Source organism: Saccostrea echinata, unplaced genomic scaffold (assembly GCF_033153115.1).
Source record: "Saccostrea echinata isolate AGI-Se365-2 ecotype Australia unplaced genomic scaffold, CSIRO_AGI_Sech_v1 ptg000030l, whole genome shotgun sequence".
Lineage (NCBI taxonomy): Eukaryota > Metazoa > Mollusca > Bivalvia > Ostreida > Ostreidae > Saccostrea > Saccostrea echinata.
In genome coordinates, this window is record NW_026889779.1 from 22,432,314 (window position 1) to 22,447,137 (window position 14,824).

The 14,824-nt window shown below is 34.6% G+C and overlaps 2 protein-coding genes across 2 annotated transcripts in view; both read right to left on the reverse strand.

The window, feature by feature from the left end:
• The window catches only part of LOC133197541 (bacterial dynamin-like protein), a 121,711-nt gene that overhangs the window by 37,536 nt on the left and 69,351 nt on the right, over positions 1–14,824 (reverse strand). The window lies entirely within an intron of this gene.
• On the reverse strand, positions 12,696–14,070 carry LOC133196550 (toll-like receptor 2 type-2). Its single transcript, XM_061332422.1, has one exon. The coding sequence runs from the start codon at positions 14,055–14,057 to the stop codon at positions 12,837–12,839; it is 1,221 nt and encodes a 406-aa protein (XP_061188406.1). The 5' UTR covers positions 14,058–14,070; the 3' UTR covers positions 12,696–12,836.

Sequence of the window (14,824 nt, forward strand, 5' to 3'; positions counted from 1 at the left end):
GCAATAACGATATTTGTGTCGTTGCGTACCATAGACAGAAGTTTACATAACAGACTAAATCCATTAGGTTAGTTTTGTTGATTTGAGCGACTACAGTTGTATGGAAGACCATACTTAGACCGAGTAAAGAATCACTGAAGGACAGAGACAAAACAAGGTTATAATGAATGTCGTCTCTTAACTTCCGACTCCGCGCGGCGGCTACAAGTATGAGCAAATTTTCGAAAATAATCACGATTCCTAAACTGAGAACAAGAAAATTCAGTTCCATTTTTCTGTTAGATACAAGGCTTCTATCAGCATTGAATGGCTGTGAGAAATTGGAAGAAGAATCCTCGAATGAGATGTTTTCAGCAACCATACTGAAAATTTGTTTTTGGTTTGCGAAGTTCGATATAGAGATCTGGGAAAATTTCATTCATAAACGAAATCTAGTATCCAACATGTTTATGGTTGTTCCTGAAAATTCAAGTCTGTGGGAAAAAAGAAGTAAAATGATTTATTGAATTAACACGCATTTTTATCAATTAGATAACAGGTATATTTAAAATAAGAACTCAATTAAATTTTAAAGAAATTCCAATGACTGTTTTTTTTTCAATTTCTTTTTGTACAATGTTTTAAACTATACCGGTATTATTTCAACACTTTAAATACTAGTATATTCCTAATCTTACCGTATCTTGACGCAAGACAGAAAGAACTGCAAGTAAAGCAACAAGAGAAATAACTATATATATATATATATATATATATATATATATATATATATATATATATATATATATATATATATATATATATATATATATATATATATATTCCTTGAAGTCTAATTTCCACACAGGAAGTTTGTAACAATGAAATATGGAGATTACTTCTTTTAAATGTAAATCCCCAATATAAATGCATGGTTCTGGTCCCGGACCATGAAATTTTTTTTACTTAATTAAATCAAATCTGAATATTGATCTGAAATAATATGGAAATCAAACAGTCCAATATTAATTTATTTTTAAGATAGCATTGCTTGAATGCTTTGATTCATTAACAGATTTGGAATTTCATTCTCGGTTAAGAAGAAGTTTTGACTAAATTAATCTTAATCTGTTTCTTAATCCTGGGTATTTGGCACGACATAGAGATAATTAAAACTTTTCACTCTCTTCAAATTTAAAATTCGAACCTCTATCGCATCACTAATTTGCCTGAAATGGTTTGTGGTTTGTTAGGGTTTTTTTGGTTGGTTGGTTGGCGGTTGATTGGTTGTTTTTTCTCGTTTGTTTGTTTTTGCTTTTTGTTTGTCTGTTTTGTTTTTATTATGCCCCCCTTCGAAGAAGGGAGGGCATATTGCTTTGCTGCTGTCTGTCTGTCGGCCCGTCGGTCCACCAACAGTTTCCGTTCATTTTCTTCGCAGAGGTTGCACATACTGAAATGAGATTTGGTATACAGATTAATCAAAAGAATATCTAGGTCAAATTCTGTTTTGGGTACGATCGAGCAATTTTTTAAGAGAGTTATGCCCCTTGGACTCGGAAAAATTCCAATTATTTGCAGTTTCCGTTCATTTTCTTCGCAGAGGTTGCACAAAGTCATACTGAAATGAAATTTGGTATATAGATTAATCATAAAATATCTAGACCAAGTTCTGTTCTTGGTACGATCGAGCACATTTTAACAAAGTTATGCCCCTTGGACTTAGAGAAATTCCAATTATTTGCAGTTTCCGTTCATTTTCTTCGTAGTGATTGCACGTACTGAAATGAAAATTGGTATACAGATTTATCATAAAAATATTAAAGTCAAATTCTATTTTGGGTATGATCGAGCAGTTTTTGACAGAGCTATGCCTCTTGGGCTTAGAAATATTCCAATTATGGGGGGGGGGGGGGGCTAAGTGTTTCCCAAACATCTCTTGTTTTAGTTATTTTGCAGCGAGGATAAATTAAAGATGCCCATATTTAGCATCGCCCCTGCAGAGGTGCATGGAAAAATTATGATTTCACATTAACGGTACAAATAAGTCTTGTTGAGTGAACACAAATGTTCTTTTTATCCACGCTCAAATTATTCCGTTTCCTATAAATAACAAGAAGAGAAAGAATGTATTCGTTATAACAAAAGATTTGATCTATAGGAGAGAACATTTTTCCGGAAAAAGTCACTTTTAAAAATTAATGTTCTTTGGTTGTTTTCTTTCGTATATTTGTCTAAATTTTTCAAATTTGCATTTTGAACCTAAATTTTTTTATTTGCAACTTTGAAATTAACCTCCAAAGTTGGTCAAAACAGTATTTTGTCCGTTAAAGCACTAACTTTTGGCGTGAATTTTGGCATAGAAGTCCTCCAGGGCAGGCCTGTCCCTAAATTAAATTATGAAATTTTGATAGATTTAGATCTAAAGAATGATTTAAAACAAGATTTTTTTAGGGGCACCCCTGTCCTAGGGTCGAAATTCGTAAAAAAAAAAAAAAAAAAAAAAAAACTACAAAAAATGAGAAAACCTATTTCTATCATAGTTGATTATATTTATGACATATGTCTTCATAGGCAGTATAGCTCAAAGAGATAGATCGCAGACTCTCACCATGAACATTTTTAGTGTCCTGGTTCGAATCCACCTGTTGGCACACTTTTATTTTTTCAAATTTTTCACCTGTATAAACACGAATTTAATTTTTTTATACAGGCTTTTACATTTTACTTCTATTTTCTTCCTTAAATGTATGTTTGCTGTTGATATAAAAGACCTTTATGGTCGCCCGCGTGGCGCAGTGGTTAGAGCGTCTGCTCTAGAGCCGCGAAGTAAGGAGTTGATCCTTACGTCGCGGGTTCGAATCCCACTGTGGGACGTGGAGACCGGTCCTTCGGATGAGACCGTATAAACTGAGGTCCCGTGTCGCAGAAGGTGCTGGCACGAAAAGATCCCTCACTGCTCAATGGCCGTAAGTGCCGAGTATAGGACAAAATTTGCAGCTCTCCACCGGCAAGTGGTGGCGTCTCCATATGCCATTGAGTGAAAAATTCTCGAGAGGGACGTTAAACAACATACAAACAAACAAAAGACATTTATGGAAATGCAGATCATAAATTTTCTTTAACTAAACGCAATCAACCGGAACTTTACCTCAGTGTAAGCACAATTTGTTCGAGGACACGAATCATTCACTTTGTGTTACTCGATACTGCAGGTGTCACGAAAAAAATCATGCCGAGCAAAAATTGCTGCGTATGTCTTTCAAGAACATCTCTGGGTAATAGTACTTTTGTGCCAGTGGTAGAGATACTGCGCTATGCAGAGTAGATGCAGTTCATTCCTCGGGAAAATTGTGTGCATTGGCAACATGTTATGTCAAAAATGCAGGAGGAAGGTTTACAGATTATAAAAAAACGTGGTAATGTCAGTTAAGGTTTTATGTCCCGTCGCAATTACCCAGGCATCAAGTAAGGACCCTCATACAAAGGATGTATCTGTTAAATACCGAGGTAGGGTCATATGAACACACAGATGACTACAACTAAAGCGATACATGAGAAACAAGAAACTACACGCATGTTGCCTAAAGTCAGCAACCGGAACAGATATCGATAAGCTTTTTCTAAAGACTGAAACCAATATCGGCCCTATAGGTCAACGCATATATTTACCTAGACGTGATCCTTCATGCTTAAATAATCTTGCCAAAGAACAATAACAAGATAGAGAATAAAAGCTTGATTTTGCTGTATTGACTGACTGAGACTACGCCACGTACTCTGGAGGTAAATACCATGGAGGAAAACTTTTATTACAGAAACAAGTCCCTGTAGTGGGATGACACATTTGTACAGTAACGTAATATGATAACATAACAAACTCACAAAAATTGTCAATAATCAAGGCTCCCGCTTATTTAAAAAATCCAATTTTTTAAACAGGTGTAATTATTTTAAAAATTATCCCCACTATTTTAAAAAGTGCATGAAGTTGATTTTGTTTAATTCAGAATTTCAGTGTCTTGCACCGATGATGCACACTACCAGACATGGTTCAGATGCTGGATATTCCTTACATTTTCTGAATGACTGAACAAAAAAATAAGTTTTTGAACAAGTCCATTCCTAGCCTCCCATAAAATTGACAAGCAACCCCCCCAACCCCCAACCCCAACCCCCCAATAATAAACTGCCTAACTCGAGGGGGATCTTTTTCTACCTTTTCGAAAAACTTTTTTTAAATACAATAATTTGCCAGAATTTAATCATACTGCAACAAAATGTTCAGGGACCAAGCAGCCAATAAATGATTTTTATATTTAAACTATAGCAAGACTATTCTCCCAAAAAGTGGGGTGGAGGAGTCCCCCTTGCACTCGTTCTACCGGCCTGTTTGAAAAAGCGTTATATCTAAATATGGAAAGGAGTTATTTTATATTAATAAATATATGAAAGATTGAATCAAAGCCATCTTTATTCATGGAATATATAAAAGTGTCTTTTATATCCCTGCACATCTCGCAGACAACTGTTTACATGCGTATTAAGAGAAGTCAACACTGTACTTGTGAAAATCCAGGATATAAGCAGATGCAGCTTGGGGCTTTGCTGGCCATGTATTGATTGATTGATTGTTTGTAGTTTAACGTCCCTCTCGAGATTTTTTCACTCATATGGAGACGCCACCACTTGCCGGTGGAGAGCTGCAAATTTTTGTCCTATACTCGGCACTTACGGCCATTGAGCAGTGAGGGATTTTTTTCGTGCCAGCACCTACTGCGACACGGGAGCTCGGTTTATACGGTCTCATCCGAAGGACCGGTCTCCACGTCCCACAATGGGATTCGAATCCGCGACGTAAGGATCAACTCCTTACTTCGCGGCTCTAGAGCAGACGCTCTAACCACTGCGCCACGCGGGCGACGCTCGTCATGTATTAAAAATTCATGTCAAATTTGAACATTTTTTCTCTCCTCTCGGAAAAAAGCAGGCAAACTATTTGCATGGGTATAATGAGCAATTAGCCTTCAACCAAATTTGTGAAATCGATGACTTTTGTTAGAGGTGTCTGGCATCAGAGAAGGGCTAAGTTGGTTTAATATTGAAAATATATTACACATTTAAAAAAATTTTTCCTTTGAATCTAATTACAATATGTTTAAATCATTTTTTGAGAAATAAGCCCTATATTTAATTGTGAAATTCATGTCCAGAGGGTAATTCATGTCCAGTGGGCTAAGTTAGTCATGTTTGAAAATAAAAGGCGTAATATTGCCTTTTGGAAAGGCGTAATAAAGCCTTTTGGAAAGGCGTAACAACGCCTCTTGAAAAGGCATAATGACGCCTTTTTGAAAGGCGTAATAACGCTTTTTTTTTGGTAAGGCGTAATAAGTCTTTTAAAAAGGCGTAATAACGCCTTTCGAAAAAGAGTAATAACGCCTTTTGAAAAGGCGTAATATCGCCTTTCTGAAAGGCATAATAACGCCTTTTTTCGCGTTAATACGCTTTTTCGAAAGACGTTATAACACCTTCTAAATTTTTTTTCCCATAGATTAATTCTAATAGGCTTTCGTACAAGAGGATGCGTTCACGAGTTAATGTGTAAATGTGTTCTCCTTAGAGTTGCTATACTTATGAAAATATCATTTTTGACATGTACATATAGTTTAAGACTTAATCATAAAGTTAACTGTTGAGATGTGAGTTATACACCTTTAGAACCCGAATAAATCAAGGAAACAACAAACTGAAATTTTAACAAAATATAATAAAGAAAACAAAAGTAAATATTTACAACAAAATAAATAAATAATAGATATGAAATGCAGACCGTCCTGGGAACAGGGGAAGTATCCTAGAAAGTATGCTTAATTGATCATAGCACCTCTGCTTAACATTCTCAGAATTTTGGTGTTGAATTTCCTCACACGTATTTTTCACAAATGAAATTGAATATAAATTCACAAATAACACATAAATCACTGTCTCCTAAACTTTCACAATGCTGTTTGGATTATCTTTGGATTTAATCAATATAATTTTCAAAGAGTGGAATTCTTTTAAACACATAACTTTTAAATCCTGGTCCCGAGCTGTCCGTCAGGGCTGCCGTATCTGAGTCTCTCTCACATGTGCTGTTGTAAATGCATAACCAAGACACTCCCTCTCGACCTGGACTGGCTATTGTATCAATGGAATTTAAGTACCCCGCCGAAGACCTGTGTCATTTTAGAAACGGGACGAAAGCCCGAGGAAAAGGACCCTGGGGGAAAAATAGTAAAAAAAACATACTAAAATGTCTAGATTCTAAGTATATAAACATATTTTACAAATTACATTTTCTTTCTCGTAAATACCTGATGTACATGTACTTTTGAGCACCCGCCCCGGCTACTTCAGAACAAGCCAAACAGGTCTAATCGTGGCTGTAACTTTCCGGGTACTACCCGAACACGAGCTCTTAGGTAGATAAAATTACTAATCGAGGGGCTCCCCACAGGATAAAGACCAATATCTATTATCACACGATAGGGGTATCTTAAGGGATAAATTTAGTTTGTTACATTAACTCTAATGCAAATTAAATTTTCAACCATTTATCAATTGTTCAACTTAAATTAATAATTATCAGCTAAATATTCAATGACATTAAAAACTAAAAACATTTTATTCTTATATTCGTATATTGCCATTAAATCTCGAAATAACGAGAAAACTATTTCGTTATAACGCGATAGCTAACTAGTTATATATACTAACTCGTTATAACGAAATAACCAATAGATAACTAATTCGTTATAACGAGATACCAACTCTTTATAACGAGATATTTATCTCGTAATAATGATATACTAACTCGTTATGACGAGATAACTAATTCGTTATAACGAGATACCAACTCTTTATAACTTTTTTATTTCCTTATAATGAGTTAATTTTTTTTATCTTGTCAAAAATGACCCTATCTGGCTTTCGTAATATTGTGTATTGCAAGTACATTACTAAATTCTGACGTACTCTTTTACTTCGGTATTGTTGAAGCAAGTGCATTATTTGGTCAAGTTTATTGAGTGAAAAACCTAGGTCCCATTGTCCTGGGGCGTAATCCTACAGCTGTAGTTGGGTGTGAGCATTTGTTGAGGTGGAACGAAAATTGTAGTTATGAGCACAAGGACTTGATTGTTGAAAGAAGGTGCTAAGTAATGTACATTGATGTTTGCAGTGAGGTGTGTTGCACTTCAGGCATAGGTGCACACACATGTAACTCTGTTTAGTACAGCTGCTATGAAAGTTGTAGTTGTACAACTTAGCCTGAGATGCAGGGGCAGATGTACTAATTAAAACTGTATTTTTGAGATATTTAACCCCCCAGACATGTACGTAAGCCACACGTTTTGCCAATATCTCCCGAAGAAGTTGAGGTATTGAGACTACAGTTGAGTCTGAACTGTTCATCATATTTCATCAAGTTGCCTGTTATATCTGCCCCTCGGATCCAAATTAAGATAAATAAGCAGTGAGTCGAAAAAGAATTTCATTTAAAATATATTTCAAAACTTATTAAATCCAATATTATCAAAATGCTTATATAGCAAAAATCAAAACTAACATCAAGTTTTAGGCACTGGTCGATGTACTAAGGAATCAACCTTGCACGCGCAGTGAAAAGTCATTTGAGCGGTGGCAAGTAAAGACAGAGTTGTAAAATAACAGATGTAGATCGTAGAATTTTTTGAAAATTCTGCTATTACATGTTCAACGAGCATTTTAATATGTTTATTTGTATTTATAATATCTCTTATTTGAAAAACGGTTGTCAAGCAATTTGTGTCAACTTCATAAGTATGGTTTACTGGGATGAAACTCACAGGCCACAGCTACTGAGTATTAAGAACATTAAGTTAGTTTAGATGCTCCTAAAGATACTATAATAACAAGTTTCCTTTTAGTGGAACCTTCAAGGACTTATCGCATGTTTCTAAATTATTTGAAATTAAAACCGTGTTACATTCCTTTTGACCACAATTTATAAATTCTGTGTTTTTACTGTGGATAAATCGCTGTAATTAACCAATTACTGACTCAAATGAAAACCCCTGAATTAAAAATCTAAGTTAATTAGATAGCGATCACGTGACTGTGACGTCAAAGGCGACAATGGCTGATCAGCTCTTCATTAATCTTACTAAAATATACGGGATGCAACCTGAATTTTCTGCTTTGTGAACGACCAAATCACTTATTTTATCGATATAAAATTGAATATTCAACCTTATATGTTAGAATTGTCAGCAAGATAAAAATCTGAAAAAATCTGTCAACATTGTAAAAATAGCAGCGACTATAGCAAGGGAGACGCAGCGAAGACGCAACTCGTCATAACAATGCAATTTGATTTGTCATCTTTTCACATGTATTAACTTATTTGATTCACAAATTAAACATTATATAACTTCGTTATTCTTCGTTATGTATATAATATTAATTTATGCAAGTCTTCATATGTTTTGATGGCGATCTTGAAAAATAATTTCTCGATCACGAAACATTGCCGTAATTAGAGCTACAGGTTCTAAATGTTTTGAATAAAAAAACGAAAAAATCTTAAAAGCCTTCTACCTTAGAACTAATTAATGTTTCTATAATAATTGAAAAGCATATAAGGAATTAATTTTTTCAGCATTTTTCTTAATTTAGCTGCATTTGTCATTGATAACTCCATTAATAGTCTGCATATTCTCATCTCTCTATCACCGAATTGTCGCCTATGACGTCAGAGCAGTATTTCGCCGAAAGCTGACTGAAATATGCAGTATATGTATATTGCCGTATTTGAATTTCAACTCTCAATATCTCTTAAAATATGCTTTCAACAACGTTTATTGTATTCAGTATTTTAATAAATAAGGTTATAAATAATATTTTTCATAAAATTACGATTTTTGAAAGATCATGCGATAAATCCTTTAATATTGATTGCGTATAATGGGTAATACTTCTGTTGTAACGCAAAATATCTGCATTCTAAATATATAGGCAATAATACTTGTACATGCAAAAAGTATTTGTGTAACATCCCGCGTAATTACATGAAGTTTCAGTAAATTATTTTTATCAAAAAGACCGTAAAAAAGAAATTTTACGTCCGTTTCTTTAAAATACCATGATATGTACTTCCAGATCCTTTTAATAGATTTTCATGAATTAAAAAAGGGGCATTGTAATGCAACTTAAACTTTATTTATCAAAGACACTGACAGCTATGACTTATCCCATCCAGACACCTATACTACAGTATACAAGCCCTATGCTTGTATTTGTAACATTACTTAAGTATTCTTCAGAATTAAAAACACATAAAGTTTGTTATTTATTGTATGGCAGATATTGGCCACAGGGTCAGATAAATGGTTTTATGTGTCGTCCGAAACGGCAAGTAGCTTGCTTGGTTAATCACAATCATGCTACCGACATATCAACATATCAATTTATATAGTCATGGGCATCGGTCTTATAATAAACCTTTAATACACGATGTCTCTTTTGATTCATTACTACCTTACGTACATCATACATCATACATCATATTTGCACCAAACTTTACTCTGTCCCTTTGAAACTTTTAAATAGTCTTCTTGAAAAGGTCAAGGAAAGTCCATTATTTGATTCCTCGACACCAGAATATAGGCTCGGATCTGTGATTATGGATATTGCAAATCATAGGCTTTTTAAACCCCCACGTTTTACCGAGGAAAATGCAGCTAAAACAATCCGTTTTTTCCCTTAAACTTCAATATGCCAACAAAAGGAATTGACGCGGTTAATATAAGTAATATTATTAATCACAAAAGGGTCCAGTCTTGTATTCCACCATATTTCAAGTTAAAGACTACACCTTGTATTTCCTACAAATATACATCGACTATTTCTTCTAAACTTTTTAATTACAAGAAAACTTTACAGGGCCTGGATATCGAATATCTGAAACATAATCCTCCATCGTGTTCATGTTCTTCTTCACCCTATAACTATAGTCCTGCTGGACACGTTATTACTGGTGACGTACATGTAAATATAGTTAAAAATGAGGACCTTAGATCACTAATTTTAAAAGGTCCTAAATATAGGGAACCCCGATCCTTCAACTGGCGTCGAAATTTCATAAATATTATGGATTCTGTATAGGACTACGCCAGGCGATGGGCCAGACGTGAAAAAGAAGACCTTGACACTTTGTCAGAATGGATTAAATGTATCAGATGTATGTTAAAATCGCGCATAAAAAGATTGAGGGGCAATATGAGAACTATCCATCCTTCTGTATTCAATAATCCAGAAGTGAAAAAAAAATTTAGAAAGAATACATGTTCAGTACGTACTGGTCCCTGCTGACAAAGCAGGTAACAACATTGTCTTTGTTTGTAAGGCTTATTATATCAAATGTATTTTAGAGGAACTTGGATTTAATTCTACAAGTGGTAATCCAACCTATACTGATAGTTCCCTTTCTAAGGAAGAAATTCTTCAGAATCATATGTCAGTTTTGAATATTTTTAATATTCCAAACAACCAAAATGAATTTGAATTACCATATTTATATTGGATTCCGAAACTTCATAAAAATCCTTAAAAACAAAGATACATAGCAGGTTCCAGTAAATGTTCAACCAAGCCTCTTTCTTTACTCCTCACTAAGATATTAACAGTAGTGAAGGAGAAACTTCAAGAGTATAGTGCAACAATATATTCGAGAAGTGGTGTAAATCAGATGTGGATACTTAAAAATTCCAAGGAACTTTTGGAAAATTTGAAATCACAAGATTTTACCAAAATCAAAAGCTTTAAAACTTACGACTTTTCAACCTTATACACAACCATTCCCCACGATAAATTAAAGTCCAGGCTTTTTGATATCATCGACAGCTGCTTTTTCAATAAAAATGAAACTCGTAAATTTACTTACCTTGTCATTGGTCATTTGCAAAATTATTTTGTTAAAAAACATTCTGATTGTACACACAAGTACTCTGAAGTTGACATTAAAAAGATGCTTGAGTTTCTGATTGACAAATATATCTATGTGGTTTTTGGAGATCATGTCTTCCAACAATCTAATGGAATTTCCATGGGTACCAATTGCGCCCCGTTATTAGCAGACCTTTTTTTTGTGTTCATATGAAGCAGAATTTTGTCCAAAATCTTGTACGTGAAAAGAAGAAAACACTCGTTGTGGCCTTCAACTCGACATTTATATATATCGACGACGTATTGTCAATTAACAATGGCTATTTCCATTCTTATGTCGATACGATATATCCTTGTGAGCTTGAGATAAAAGATACCACAGAGTCTGACACATCTGTTTCATATTTGGATATTTTACTCGAAAAAGACGTTAATGGTAATCTAACAACCAAGCTTTATGATAAACGTGTGACTTTAACTTTTCAATCGTCAACTTCCCTTACTTATGCAGCAATATACCTTCATCACCTGCATACGAGGTATATATCTCTCAGTTGATTCGATACGCAAGAACATGCTCTGCGTATGTACAATTCCTAAAACGAGGTAAATTATTGACAAACAAGTTGATGAAACAAGAATATCAGCTGTCTCGTTTAAAGTCATCATTTCGTAAGTTCTATGGTCGATACAATGACCTTGTCAGCAAATACAATTTATCATTGAGTCAAATGCTGACTGACGTTTTTCATACAAATTGTTAGGCCATTTTTTACACACTGAATTGTCGACGGATTTTTCCGTTATTTCCAGATCATCATGACAAGGAGCACACGGCGGGTGTGACCGGTCGGCAGGGGATGCTCACTCCTCCATGGCACCTGATCCCACCTCTGATGTTTGGAGGTCCGTGTTTGCTCTGCTCCTTTTTTGTATTGTTTGATGGACTTTTGAGCCTGAATACTGTTCGTTATCTACATATATTTCATATACAACTCTTTGCTTTAAATTGTCTATATGGAAACATTATTAAATTAATAACATCAACGTATCAACAGTCAACGACATAATTCCACAACAAACCTGAAAGTGACGATATGGCTTCAAACAACTTCGCGTTGACCACTAAAATTACCATTGTGACGAGATGTAGGTCTAAGGATTCCTGTGTCTGTAGACAGCTCATGGTATCTGAAAGTATAAAACTTAAACGGCAGACACACTGAACAAGTCAAACGAAGGAATTATAGGGGGTTGGGGTGGGAGGGTATTTTAAAATTTTTAGCTCTGAATTAATTTCCAAACCGTTTGTTGGTTACAGGCGATGATTGAAAAGGAAGTGCGGATGCTGTAATTTCAGAGTGATACACGAAATGCTTATAAATTCCCGGTCCAAATTTCCGGACCGCGCAACAGGCCGATACACAAAATTATCAGCTAAATCAACCAAAATTTAGATTTACACAATACATAAAATCCGATCAATATTAGCTTTATACAATTTAATGAATAGAATACTTTGATAATGGTACATACATGTATTTATAGACAAGCTAAATTAAATATGTGCATATACACACACACACACACCCTCACACACACACACACCCTCTCACACACACACACACACATATATATATATATATATGCATATATATCACTTGAAACACTCTTCTTTCCCACTTGAAAGTGAGTTGTATATAGAAACCTTAAGCTTTCGACTATATTTTTTAATATGATAAATGTGACAATAATGGTAAGCAGGTACTTTTTATTTCCTGATAAAAGAAAATACCCAACGCAGAAGACATACAACGGTCCTAAATGTAATACTGTTCATTCATTATGAGCAATTACAATCAGTAATTACCTACACTTCCCTTTATTCAAACTTATTAACGCATAAAACTTTTCAGTTTATTCCAAAACAATTTCTTTCCGTTTTCGTTTACAGTCCATTCCGCATTTTCTACAGATTTTAACAAAGTTTTCAGTGCTACTGTAAAATGTTTAGAGCTTATTTTCCCCAACAAAATAAGAAAAACTCTGTCCCCATTTCCATCTGCTAACTTATGATTGGCAATGATGGTTTCGTAATTGCACCACTGATCCTCCATGAAGTTGTTAGAAAGTACCAAAATGAATTTCCTACTGGCTTCAATACTTTCAAGTATGTTATCAACGTGAGCACAGCTCGGTAAAAAGTTTCTCTCATGGAGACAAAGTTTGTAGTTTTCTTTTTTCTCCATGACATCGACAAGTTCAGACATAATCCATTTCCGGTCACGCGTGTTGTATGCAACAAATCCGTCGTATTCCTTTAACTCCCTTTCAATAAGTGCTTGATATTTACTTCTTCTGTTTGTCCATTTGTGAAGATAATACTTAACATCCCACCTTAACTTCCAGACAAGAATCAAAATAAAAACAAATATAAACATAAAAGAACACACTGTTAACATTGTCACAAGCAATGTGCTAAACGGATGACAGCTTGTCTTTAGACTTTCAATGTGAACATCAAGTCGAGTTCCCTTCCACTGTTTTGGGGAATCGCATTGATAATCGCTGTTTTTCAATATTATCCCTTTTCCGTATGCCCAATTGATAAACCATTCAAGATCACAATCACAAGCAAAGGGATTATGCGATATATCTATGGAGAGGTTGGGTTGTTTCCATATTACATCTGTGAATGAGTCTTCTCGAACTGTTGTAAGTTGGTTTTTTCTAAAGCTTATCTTTTCAAGTCGTGAGTTGTTTTGAAAATCATCTTTGTGTACCTGCCGAATCCAATTTTCTTCTAAGTTTAGACTTATAAGACTGGGAAATATGGAGATATCAGGAACAGTATACAGCATTGTTTGGCGCAAAATAAGCTCCTGGAGATGTGTCAGGGGAGACAGCATGTCGCGGAAGTCATCACCGGAAAATACGGAGAAATCAAAGGTTGACATTTCTAAATTTGTCAGCTGTTTACATTTCTTAAAGAGAGTTTTGTGGTTAAAGGTTTTCTTGGACACTCTTATGTAGCTTCCGAAAAATAGCTTCTTTAATGATGTTGAATTTAGAGCATCGTTTTCTATTATCATATCGTAAGTTAACATGTTTCCCATGCGCAGTTTGACTAATTTACTAAGAGTCGAAAATGAATTTCTTTTAATTATGCTGATTGCGTTAAATGATATATTTAGATAGTCTAAGTTTGGAAAACAATGTCCCTGTATGTGGAATTGTGATGAATCAGAAAGGTGGTTGATAGCAAGATATAATTTCTTCAGTTCCGGAACAAGTGATTTATTAGTATAATAATCACACATTCTTGGTAAAATGGAAAGTTCGTTCCAAGTCAGGTTTAACAGTTTAAGTTTCGAGAAACCGGACATATTCATCCATTGAATTTCGTTCTGACTTAGATCCAATATGTGCAAGCTTGATAGATTTTGAAAGGAACTTCCTGCCACTTTTACCAGATTCCATTTCCGCATCGTTAAACTTGTAACATTTGTATTCTGAAGACTCGAGAGAAGGTTTTCCGGTAAGTTTCGTGAAGTATTATAGATATTTGAAATGTTGAGATGTTTTATTTTTGAGCCATTCAAACCTTTCAAACCTTCCATAACTGCGCTTACCGTTAAATTATTGGAATTCAGATCTATTGAATGTACGTTTGGGATAACAGTAAATGCTTTACGCGATATAACTTCAATGTTACATCTACTTATAAGAAGTTTTTCAATCGTTGACTCCGAAATCGATTCAAAAAATGTATCGGTTAAATTGACGAAGTTGTTTCCTGACAGGTCCAAGACTGTAATATTCATTGGTAAGTTGAGGAATGATATGTTCTTAAAGCCTCTATTCGAACAGTCTACTTTATCCT